The following is a 13197-nucleotide window of genomic DNA, read 5'->3' on the forward strand; positions in this document are numbered from 1 at the left end:
GGTGGCTTCTCTTGTTGAAGAGCACGGGTTCTAGGGTGTATAGGTTCAGTAGTTGTAGTACATGGGCTTGCTGCACAGCACGTGGGATCCTCTTGGACAAGGAGTGGAACCTATCACCCCTGCATTGGCAGGCAGATTCTTAACCACTAGACCACCAGAGAAGTCCATATCATCTCTTTTAAGCTTAAGGTTTTAAACTGGAAGAAGAAATTTCTAGCTATGGTCTTGTTTTCCTCCCTAGCTTCTCCCTTCCTTGTTTTACCAATGTATTTCCATTTCATGTAAAAAAACATGGCCAGCTCTCTAGGAGCCAATGAGCTGATTTTATGATCCTATTTTAAAATTGAGGACACTAAGACTCAGAGATGATCACAGCATCTTGGCCCTCTGAAGGCACCTTTGAGGGCAGCCCTTTTGCCCTACCTCCAATCCCACCAGTCGACAACAGGAGAAGTTAAACTTATGACCCAAGTTATGTACTTTGTAGGTGGTGGAACCAGAACTGGATCCTGCTCTCCTAACACCATATACTTCCCAATCATCTTAGTACCTGCTTGGGATCTTCCTGCCTGTGTGGGGAAAAGCAGCCCAAGAATGAGTTCCTGGTAATTAAAGGGCTGCAACCATCTAGGTAACAATTGTACCTTTGGGCTTACTTCCTGGACCTGCTGAAGGCCTCTGTATAGATATGCCATTCAGGAAGGTTCTGGAGCTTCATCTTCTCTGGTTCTGGGAGTGGCCCTACCATGTCCATCTGACCTGTGTACCCCTGGGTGGGCACTTAATCCCAGCAGCCCTTGGCTATGGATAAACCTCTCCATGTTCCTTCATCCATTCCAAGATTCTGACTCTGGAAAAGGGTAGGGAAGGATGTACACTGTGAAATTCTGGCTTCATCTTGGAACCTGGCAAATCTTCCAGTGATTTTTCTCTTATCCTGCATCTCATTTTTCCAAATGTGTTTGAGACCAAGGTGTAGCACATCCATTCACAAATGTTAACTCCTGGCTGAGGTCATTCACCAGTATATTTTGTTCTTGAGGGTCCTGGGATGACATCTCTGGCCCAGAGAGAATCTCCCAACTGCTTTTCCAAGTCTTGGTTGGTGTTTGTATTCTCCTTTCAGTCAACAAATATTGGAATATAATTTGTGATACTCAACTTCAAGAACAAGCTTGATAGAAAGCTTTCATTACTAAATACAGTAACTTATTCATTGTGCTTGTCACCTTTGATTGCTTTTAAACGACTCCTTATGGAGACTCTTTTATCTCTACCATTAAAAACCCATATCTGGTTAAAGGCTGAAAAATAGGAAGTATATTTCTTTCTAACTGCCTTGCATTCATTTGGGGTGGAGATGATTAGAGGCACAGTTAACTGATGGTAATATAAACCCTAAGATGGGAGCACATGGGTTCTTTTGCTACCTGACAGAGTGCTTTTGTGGCTGGTTTTTAAGCACAGACACATCTCCTTTATTTTTACATACAGAGCTTTCTTTGACATACAAGCCAAAATTTTACTTGAAGCAACCTGAATACTAAGAGAGAGAGTATCTGGTTTTTCTGTTTGTTTGTTTAAAGCACTGAACATCACAGAGCATCCTTACAGAACAATGTATTTACGTTCCGTATAGAACAGCTGAACATAGCTAATTAAGTAGTAAGCACAACATGCTTTTAATATTTGCTTAAAACATTTTGAATCCTTGGTGTTCTTAACCATTCTGGAGTCTCTAACACTTAAGTTTTGAAATCCGTATCAAAAAGGATAAAAAATACAGAGGCTTTTTTGTTTGTTTGCTTTAACTGCAATTTCAAAAATGTTTACATGTATAGGTTTGCTCCAAAAATAATTTAAAATGGCTGATCAGAAATACATTCAATAATGTATGTACAAAATAGAGATCAAGGCAAAGGTGGAATATGTAGGAAAATAAAAGCTAAAGATAAGGTTACTTATCTAATGTAACTTGTAAATGTTTCATATAAGGTTACTTATGGACTTCCCTGGTGGCTCAGATGATAAAGAATCTGCCTGCAATGTGGGAGACCTGGGTTCAATCTCTGGGTTGGGAAGACCCCTGGAGAAGGGCATGGCAACCCACTCTAGTATTATTGCCTGGAGAATCCCCATGGACAGAGGAGCCTGGCGGGCTAGTCCATGGGGTCGCAAAGAGTCAGACACGACTAAGCGACTAAGCACAGCACAGCACAGTGGGCATGAGAAGTATACCAGAATTTAAATGAAAACTCTACTACTGATTATAATTCACATCTCTTCATTTGCTCTAGCGTTCTTAACTATACGCAAATAACTCTAAATTTTCACATACTAATTATTTGCACTTGCAAATTAACATATCTAGTTATATCCTTCCTGAAGGTTCCTGCCCTCTAGTCATTTTACTCCCAATTAGCATGTCATCCATCAGAGGTTGATGAAGAGAAAAAAGATGTGTGAGTCATCCCAACCCATTTTCTTTCTTGATTAATAGAAGGTAGTAGGGAGTGGCAGTTGATGGAAATAGGGTGGAGTAGGGCAACTGGATGTTCTTTGGAAGAAGATAAAGAAGAAATACTTAAAATTTGTGATTTTTAGTTGTCAGAATCATCTCACAAGTGAAAGAGTTCATACTGACATCGTATTAAGGCAAGCTTTCAGACAATGCATACTGTTTCTTAATATTGAACATTTCCCTACTATATTTAAAATAGATAACCAACCCACCATATAGCACAGGAAATTATACTCAATGTTTTGTAATAACCTATAAGGGAAAGTAATCTGAAAAACATGTATAACTGAATCATTTTGCTGTGAAACTAACACATTGTAAATCAACTCTACTTCAATAAAGAGAGAAGAGTATTACTAAAATTTTATTAAAAGAATATGAGAAAATACAAACTGATATGTAAAGTATAAAATATATAAAATATCTATAGATAGACAATAAAAGTGGTGTGTAAAACAATTGTTATATTGGGCTGGCTAAGACTGAACTTTTCTTTTTCCTTCTCATGGTAATCTTTGATGTTTTGTCATGATAATATAATTGCAGGGGAAGAAAGGAGATGAAAAAAGCTTTCACATGAATTTTACTTTTTACAGATTTACTCATTACCTTTTAAAATGCAATTTGTTTTTTAAGTCTAATATTTGCCGACTCAAGGAAGATCATCAAAATTATTTTTCTTGCCACTAAAAATTGTATTTGGGGGATTTTTTTCATAGAAATGTATACAAAAAAAAAAATCTAATGTTGTTCCTTTCTTCTTCTCAATCATTGTTTTTCTTAGGGATTGTTATAGGAGTCTTGGTTCGAGAATACAGCAAGCTATCTAACCTGGAGAAATTCTACTTTTCCTTTCCTGGAGAAATTCTGATGAGAATGCTGAAACTCGTCATTTTACCATTAATTGTATCCAGCATGATTACAGGTACCTTTAGAAAACTGATGTTCTCTGTGATTTAGGAGCCATCTAATCACCTGAGTTGTTCTTAAGGAAAAAATCAAAATGCATCTAATGTACCATACACACACGTATACCTCCCTTGGAAAGTACATATTTGCTTGAGTGAAATACTTCATTATTCACAAAGTGGCATTGCTTTGCCTGTGGCACTGTCAACCACAGCTCAGATCTTCGTTGGACCAGCTATAGAATGTCTCGTGAGGAAGGAAAAGAAAAAGGGGTATTTGGTCACTGCCATGTCAGCCAGCGGGCTTCCCTGGTGGCTCACAGGGTAAAGCGTCTGCCTGCAATGCAGGAGACCTGGGTTCTATCCCTGGGTCGGGAAGATCCCCTGGAGAAGGAAATGGCACCCCACTCCAGTATTCTTGCCTGGAGAATCCCATGGACAGAGGAGCCTGGTGGGCTACAGTCCACAGGGTCGCAAAGAGTCGGACATGACTGAGCGACTTCACTTTCACTTTTCTTTCTTTCCTGTCAGCCAGCATCCTCAGGCAAAATGTGTTTATCAGTTTGGATCATGTTTTCTGTGGTTTACTCATTTGTTTCTCAGCTGCAGCCATCATGCCTCAACCCTTTCAGCCTGAAGGGTCCTCTGTTCCCTCTGCCCACTCACTCCCACTCCTCCACAGACCTCAGAACCTACTATATATGTGCCCTGGAAATCTGCCCAGGGACCAGTAGTCACATGTTGTGGGAAAGTTTTAATGATGGGCTGGTACCATATTTCAAAAGCTGGGTGTTTTTAAAACTGAACTTGTGACACACTTGAATTTGGAAATGATTTTTCCCTTATGAATTGTTATGTTGCAGGGTATCTTTATAGAGCACACTCCCTTATGTAGGTAGAGATTAATTGGCTTTATAAAAATGTCATTTGTCTGGGTATGGTTAGCTCCTCTGTGGCTTCCATACTTTCCTGGCTTTTTCTCATTCTGGCAGTAGGTGAAATGCAGCAATTGCTAGCGTTGCCAACTTGAAAATCACAGTTTTATATAACCATGCAATTAGGGTTCTTGACATATCCTCTTCTAGAACATTTTTCTCTACTGCCACTTAGAGATGTAGGACTGATCTCTGTAGAGTACTGGACATTGGCTGGGGAAGGATGGATGGGTGTCAGGGTCTGCTGCTTTCAGCAACTGCATTGCTTCAGCTGTAGATTTAGCCACTGAACTTTTGAAGTGCCAAACTCCAATCAGACCAGAGTCCATTGGAAGCCTAGTTCTTAAGTGGGCTTGGTGTTCTTGGCTTATTATAGACCTAAAGAGAATATAATTATGTTTTGAAATGCCTGGTTTCTTTTAGGGCCTGCAGCCAGAGGGCCAAATCAGCAGACCAGTCCTTTGTACCATATAATGATTATTTGTTTAACTTCAAATTATTGGAGGCATTTAAAATTTGGAAGACTTCATGTAAACATCCATATTTCTGGCTTCTTCTGAAAAAAAAAAAAAATAAGATCAGGAAACACTAGGGCCAGTTCCCCACACACCAGAGCTGAGAAATAGCTACTGTGTTTAGTTGGTGCAAATACATGTGAGACGCCACAGTTCTTGTCACTCCCTAGTGCCCGATACCTCATCCACTTTACTCACTCACATTACCTGCCTTCTCCTGTGGAGATGGCTGTTCTAGAAACCCTCAGAATTTTCTCCATATCAAAGAGTTGTAATCTTTTCTTAGGGTCTTTTGAGAACATGATGAAAGCTTTGGACTCTCTCCCAAGAAAAATGTTCAAAGTTGTACATATGTACTGTATTTTGCATGCAGTTGCACAAAGGCTCATAAACTACTTTGTGATTGATACTTACATCTATGGAGGAAGGTATGGAAAGTTGATCCAGATTAGGCAGCAAATCCAAAACCCACGCAGTAAGCCAGATTTCATAAGAAAAGGTAACAATATTGTGTGAATATACTAGTTGGATAATAGTAGATGTTGAAAATATATACTTGGCATTGATAACAAGTAAGATTTTTGCAGTCCATTTTGAGTGCTAGCTCAGCCTTGCAAATAATCTAGGAAAATAATTTGCATTCCACGTGCATAGCCCAGCTGCTTTTTGAAGGTGTAGCACAGATCTGGAAATTTTTACACTTTTCCCTCACCAAATCCCACAGTTAAACACTATCCATTCTTTTGACATAAAGTGATAAAATGGTAAAAAATTCAAAGGACATGAACAAAGCAGGAATGGGTACAATGATGATAATTTGTGTTTAAAGTTTTCAGATTAAAAGGAAAAAATAATAACAGTACTAAGGCAAGGTTATGGGAAAACAGGCTCAATCACTCTTTCAGTTACTGTATAATTGGAACAAATTTTCTGGGGGGAGGTTTGGAACATGTTCTGATCTTTCCACCTCACATTTCTATTCTGATGAATTTAACATAAATCATCAGAGATAGGTTCAAAGATTTAGGTACAAGGGTATTCATGGTAATATTTGTTTGTATAATGGTGATAAAGTATAAGCAATCTGAATGTATGTTATACCCATAAGTTAGGATTCTATGCACCTATTAAAAACTTTGTTTTGGAAACATATTTAGTGAAGGTGGAAAATATTCCTGTTTAATATAAAGTAGGAGAATAAAATAAATTAGATATTGTATACAATACAAATTTTATTAAAATTTATATATATTTTTAAAAGTTAGGACCAAAATCAAATGGCTAACAATGACTAGATTCAGTTAGTAAGAAAAAATGATCACTGAGTTTTCTTTTATGTTTTCAAGGCAAACACACATTATTTTTGTGTTTTTTTGTTTTGTATTTTCTTTCTTCTTTTTTCCTTCCTTCCTTGCCCTCCCTTTCTTTCTTTCCTTCCTTCTTCCCTTCATTTCTTCCAGAAGAAGTAGGTGGGATGGATTCTGCTCTGTACCCCTCCAGCATTGCCTCTGGTAGTCTCCCTGCCCTTCTGCTCCCCAGCTCTGCCCCCTGCCCCTGAGCCCAGCACCACCTTTACCTGGTGTGTGGTCCTTTCCCCAAAGCCTGCAGTGATCCTCAGCCTCCCAACCCACCACAGAGCCAGGAGGGTGAAGCAGAAGATGGCTGTGGAAAATATACAGGAAGAGCAGCTTTCAAGTTTCAAAAGCCTTTATAAATCCAGCAGATCAAGAGCTTATTTCATACATTTATCAGGACAAAGGAGAATACATGTTGGAAGCAGGGGAGAGCTGAGTGAGTGCCCTAAGGATACATAAATCAGTGGCAGAGAGACAGTAAAACCTGAGACAAATAATCTGTACTTACGCATAATCTTGCCAAATTAACAAAGTAACAAAACCTCTGCTATCAAAGCCTCTGCTGACATAAAACTACTTTATAGCTTTTTTTTTTAAACAGGGAGAATCTCTCTTCATGTGATAAGCCATCACGTTAATCAAGGAAATTTGAATATAAGACTGGTTATTAGGTGGTATCAAGAAATTTCTGAGGGACTTCCCCGGCAGTCCAATGGTTAAGTCTCTGTGCTGCCAATAGAGGGGGCTCCAGTACGATCCCTGGTCTGGGAACTAATCTCACGTGCTGTGTGGTATGGCCAAAAATAAATAAATAAATGAAAGCTTTTAATTTAACAGAGAGCTTGTTATTCATAATACAAATAAATTAAAAAAAAAAAAGAAATTGTTGATAGTGGCATTTAAGGATATAAGAAACTGATCTTTTTTTTAAAGTGTATAGGATTATGTAGGGATGGAAATGACATAATGTCTGGAATTTGCTTTAACACACAGAGAAGGCACAATGGACATCATCTCAAGGCATCTTTAGAGGCAGATCGTTTAGGCACTAGCAGAATCCTACCCTTAATTTATATCCTGAAGGATACACCCATGCCACACGCAGAATATCTGCACTTAGACCCCATAAGCATTAAGGTCTGTAAGCTGTATTTGTATCCCACCGCCAGCGAAATGGCAGGGGAAATGGCTTGTGAACATGCCTGAGAAGTGTGGCTCTGGAAATCCTGGCCCAGGTCTTATTCAGCCAGTGAGTTTAAATTTAGGTCACATTTTCTTTAATACCCAGCATAGGAATGAAATGACTTCTTGCCTCCTGTTCCAAGAGTTTCCCAAACATCCCCACAGGAAGCTCTCTTACTCCCCTGATGCAGGAGCTGGAACGACAACAATCTGATCTCACCTTCAGGGGCAGAGGTTTTTCCGTTTGGGGTTTAACTAAGGCTTAGAGATAAACAGCATTTATTAAGGCTTAAATACAAATGGTATTTATCAGAATATATGTGTGAATAGGTTTCCCTACAAGCAAGAATCTGGAAGGCTTTTTGTAAAGGGCCAGATAAGTGAATATTCAAGACTTTTTGAGCCATATGGTCCCTGTCCAACTCTCCAACTGGGTATCACAGGAAGGCAGCAATAGACAATATGTCAATGATTGGGCCTGGGTGCACTGCCGATAAGACATTTATTTACAAAAAAAATAAAGAATAGGAGGCAAGCTGGCAGCCGAACTCTGGCAAAATAAAAGATAAAACTAGATTCTAACTCTCAAGATACAGTAATTGAGCTGGAATATGAGTGACGAACCAATATCCAGAGAAAATGCTACTCATACCAAGCGGTGAGTGTAAATGTCCAGAAGAGACACTGAAGAATGGAGGATGGAGCAGAGAAAGTGACATCTCAAGGTATTTGGAGGCCCCCCTATTTTTAAATTCAGATTTCGCAGGTGACATCCTTGTGCTATTTAGGGTGGGGAGGGCATTTTTTTAAAATACGTATTCATTTACTCATAAGTGGCTGTGTCCTGGGAAGCCATCCACAGCTCCAGTAGAAAGAATCATTCCATGTGCCTTCCTGAAACAGGTTCAGTTTAATTCAGCAAACACTGGTTAACCGTGTGAAAACAAGCTAATCCTGTGAGGGACTGATGTTTCCTCCAGCCACCTGGTCATGGACCTCAGGTCTTCTGCTGGTCCATGAGTCCCTTGTTGGCAAGAAGGTATAAGAGGTGAAGATGCACATATCATTTGGCTGTACAGCTTGTTATTAGGTAGCTAAGAGCATCCACTATCTACTTCAGCTATGGGGGGAAAGTATGCTTGCTTTTCTTGAAACATTGGTTTTTGTTTGTTTGTTTGTTTTTTAATATAGTTCAGTCTCTACGAAAACTGCCAATTCAAGATGATTATAAATTTAAAACTTCCTGCTGGAGCTTAAAATCATACAGGTTGAGAATGAACATCTTACCTCATTTGTACCATCTAGAACCACTGCATTCTGCCTGCATTCCAAGAAACACCTCCTTCATTCTTTCCCAACCTTGTTTGGGAACCAAGAAGATAAGATGACCTAAACAACTTTGCACACACGAATTAAACATTTCCCTAAGACCAGAAATTTTTGTTGCATTAGAACACAGTTATTGAAGCCAGAAGACTTATTTTTTTTTTATTTTATTTTTAAACTTTACATAATTGTATTAGTTTTGCCAAATATCAAAATGAATCCATCACAGGTATACATGTGTTTCGCATCCTGAACCCTCCTCCCTCCTCCCTCCCCATACCATCCCTCTGGGTCGTCCCAGTGCACTAGCCCCAAGCATCCAGTATCGTGCATCGAACCTGGACTGGCATCTCATTTCATACATGATATTTTATATGTTTCAATGCCATTCTCCCAAATCTTCCCACCCTCTCCCTCTCCCACAGAGTCCATAAGACTGTTCTATACATCAGTGTCTCTTTTGCTGTCTCGTACACAGGGTTATTGTTATCATCTTTCTAAATTCCATATAAATGTGTTAGTATACTGTATTGGTGTTTTTCCTTCTGGCTTACTTCACTCTGTATAATAGGCTCCAGTTTCATCCACCTCAGGTTTTCTACAGTACCTTTTCTCCAAAGAAGGAAGGGATACATTGTGTACATAAGGAATGGAATTCCCATAATGAATGTGCCACTTGTTGCCACAGTAACAGAGAGAAAAATGACAGAGATAAATATTCCCTGCTTCAGCCTCTGACATAGTGAAGCCCAGAGAATTCACCATGAATGAGCGTTCCTTCTTCCTAAACCAGTACTAGACTGGTTCACAGCTCTGTTCAACTGAGTTAACATGGTTTTGTTTCTTTAAAAAAAAAGAAAAGAGTGAGCCTCATATAGTTTAGTCACTTTTCCACAATTGCCTCTCTTTGTCAACCTAATATAAAAGCAAGTACTTTCGCCATTTCTTTGGAACTTAATTCTTTATGATGGCTTCCATGTCACATAAGACTTGTATTAAATAAATGTGTATATTTTTCTCCTGTTAAGAAAAAATGAGAAATCATGCAGGGATTCTAAGGAATCTCATAAGTTGAATACATGGATCTGGAAGACACTCATTCATTCATTCATATCTTCAATGTCCCAGGCTGTATGCCTGGCACACAAGACACAAAGAGATGTCCAGTTCTTCAAGAAAAGGAGACTACATTTGCAATGCTCTGTGATAAGTCTTTCTGGGAATGAGGACGCAGGAAGGGACATTGGGTGGAGTTTTGAAGAAGAGAGAGGAATCAGATGAAGTGGCAGGAATTCTAGGCAGAAGAAAATAGGAGAAGGCACAGAATCTTGGGAAGACAGTGAGACTTTGACTGGAAGGCTGCAAACCTGGGGAGGAAGCAAGGGAATGGAAGGTGAGGGCATGGCTTCATGGGGTTTGTGCGCCTTCCTGGGGATTCTGGACATAAGCTTGTAGGCACGGGGAAACAGGTTAGAGCAGTGACTCCCACCTGTGCCATTCTCTCCAAGGAATGCCCTGAACAAGCTTTCAGTGGGGAAGTATTGTTTAAAAGAAAGTTCAGTAACACTCAAAGATGGTAAGGCAGAACTTATTCCAGATTGTCACAGTAGGTAGAGGGACCACTGCAGTGGGACTTTGCAGTGGTGGAAAGAGAGTGGGTTCAGGTCCAAATGAATGCAACATGAGCCAATGGGAAATGATGGCCAATGACCTGGGTAGCAGGATCAGTGGATGGAAAATTACTGTGAAGAAACGTCAAAGGTAAGGGGGATTCTGGCTAAATTGACCTAACAGGATTTTTGGTAAAGACAGCCCAGGGTAATCAGATACCACCTCTGCACCATGACATAGTATTATCATTATCTGTAATATGTCATGGTGCATGGAAAGTGCTATTTTCTGTTTTCTCTGGGAAAGTAATGAACTTATTTTTAATCCTCATAGCAATCCAGTGAAAATAAGTAGGAGCTTACTTCTATCTTTAGAAATGAGGAAACAGAAAGTTGGAGAGAGATTAAGCCAGTTTACCAAGATCACACAGATCATAAGGGCAGCACCTAGGACTGCCCTCCAGCACCCAGGGGTGATGGATAATGAGGAGCCTGATTAGATATAGAGAGTGATCAGATATTGGGGGTTGGGAGCTCTGATCAAACTGACTTAGCAGCGTTCTTGCTAAAACTAGATTTTACTAGTTAGGCCTAGGAGAAAAAATTTTAATTTACTCTTTTGTCTGATACTATCAGAAGTTTCTAGACAGTCCCTACATTGGCATCAGAACCTGCAGGGCCAATATTAGAATCAAGCCAAACCAGGTAAGTTCGCACAGTGCGTTCATTCTGGAAACAAAAACAATAGGAAAAGGCTTGTTCTGCCTCACATGTTAAGTTCCCCAGCAAACAAGCAGCTTCAACCCAGAGACCCGAGCTACCAATTTTTTGAGATAAGAAGAAGCAAAGAGAGAGCGCAATAATAACTAGGTTGTGGTAGAAAGCTAGAAAAGTCTCCCTGAGCTGTTCGCTATGCCAATGTCAAAGCACAGGCTTTGAAGAGAGTAGCTGAGCGCCTCAGATCCTCTGAGGTTTAATGTTCATTGAACAAGAAGCCTCCTATAAAAGCTCATTGGGTCTTATGAAAAATTGGTTCCAAATACAAATAGCACTGTCCTTTATGATATTTAAAAAAAAAAAAATGTTAAAACAGCTCATGGGTTGCTGAAGAAACAGGAGACTCGCCCGCTGCTCCTTGACAGAGGTTTTGAACATCAAATGTGGACCTGCTGACAAAGGCTGTGAGAGCCTTTAGTTCATTTTGCTGGGAACCAGTTTAATTTTATTAACTTCACAGAATAGTCTGGGAGGTGACAGAACCTATTGAAAGGGACTTCTTTGTAATTAATGTCTCTTAAGAAAAACTGATGTCATAGGGGAAGCATGCACAGAAACATATTTTGCAGGCTGTCCTCTGCCTTTTCATTTTCCCTTTTAACATCCCAGGAGCGCTAATCCAGGCTGCCCTGGATCAACAGAGTGAGAGCATAGCCTGCCCTCAGCCTTGTTTTTTCTGGGGAAGTAATGACCTTATTATTTTTTTTTTTTTAATCCTCGTAGCAATCCAGTGAAAATACGTAGGAACTTAGCTCTTTAGAGATGAGGGAACAGGAAGTTGAAGGGAGATTAAGCCAGTTTTCCAAGATCACACAGATCATAAGGGCAGCACCTGGGACTGACACAGAGTCCCGAGCTCCATTCTGGAACCTTCTGCTGCCTGAGGACCAGAGCCTGGGAAGAGTTGCCTGGAGCCCGGTAGCCATATGTAGATGATTTGGTTACTCTTTCAATCAACACATGTTTATGGAGTTCCCCCCATGTGCAGGCACTGGGTGAACACTGGTGGCTTGACAGATATCTGGGTCTCCTGCCCTCGGGTGCTTACAGTCTAATGAGAAAGACAGACATTAAATAAGGAGTGCATTAGTAATAACTCTGAAACGTCGTGTGAATAGGATGCCAAGTGAGGAGAGCCTGATTCAGCCTGGAGACTCAGGGAAGGCCTCTGAGGAAAAAACTTAAAAGCAGTCAAAAGAAGGGGAGAGTGAGACAGTCCAGCAGAGGGAAGAGCCTAGGCAATGGCCTTGTTGTTGGAGGGAGCTCGGTCGGCTCTAGAAGAGGGCTGGTGGACCTGGCTGCAGGGCAGACAGTGCCCTTCCCTCGGGGCCTTGTTAGCCTGGGTAAGGATTTCCTGTGTGAAATGGCCCGACTGATGTTTTAAAAAGATCTCCTTAGTGGCCATGTAATTATGGAAGGCATGCAGGGCAAAAGAGTTAACACTTGCAAAGTGCCTTCCGTGTGCTCAGTGACACACTTCATTATTGATCATTTCATTCAGCAGTAACGGAGGCTATTGACTGAGTAAAATTTTAAATTCTGCTTACTGTCCTAGGCGCGCTCTAGATATTGTTTCTAACCCTCAGAACAGCTGTTGTGCAAGATGCCATGGTTCTCTTTGCTCCTCATAGTTACCCTTTAGGAGGCAGAGACATTTTAGATCTCCATTTTATAGATGGGGAAACAGTCTGGGAGGAGAAAGCTGGGATTTGAGCCTAGGGTGTCCCACCAAAGTCTGTGCTTGTCTCTCTCTATGCCAGTGGCCTCTGCTGGTGACAGAGACAGGACTCATCTGGATAAGAGGATGCCTCAGTGCAACAATGAGTTGCTTGGATGATGTGTCCATTCACAATTGTGAAACATCATCAAATGCCAGACCAAAAAAAAAAACCTTCCAATAACAGTTAATTCTGACAACTTAATGGCAAGGTGGAGAGAGATTGTCACGAAATTTTGTTCTCTAGTGGGTGGTAGCTTAATCAGAGAGTTCTCAGAGGAGACTTTTACCCTCGGGTGTTTATTTTTAAAACATGCTATTGTTTAGCCCACGGCAACTTCTTCCTTTGCA

The 13197-nt window shown here is 40.4% G+C and overlaps 1 protein-coding gene across 1 annotated transcript in view; it reads left to right on the forward strand.

Moving 5' to 3' along the window:
* The window catches only part of SLC1A1 (solute carrier family 1 member 1), a 73737-nt gene that overhangs the window by 33522 nt on the left and 27018 nt on the right, over positions 1 to 13197 (forward strand). Inside the window, exon 2 of the mRNA XM_005891371.2 lies at positions 3306 to 3446. Within this exon, the coding sequence (XP_005891433.1) occupies positions 3306 to 3446 (141 nt within the window). The remainder of the gene's footprint in view (positions 1 to 3305; positions 3447 to 13197) is intronic.

This window comes from Bos mutus, chromosome 8 (assembly GCF_027580195.1).
Source record: "Bos mutus isolate GX-2022 chromosome 8, NWIPB_WYAK_1.1, whole genome shotgun sequence".
NCBI classification, from domain to species: Eukaryota; Metazoa; Chordata; class Mammalia; order Artiodactyla; family Bovidae; genus Bos; species Bos mutus.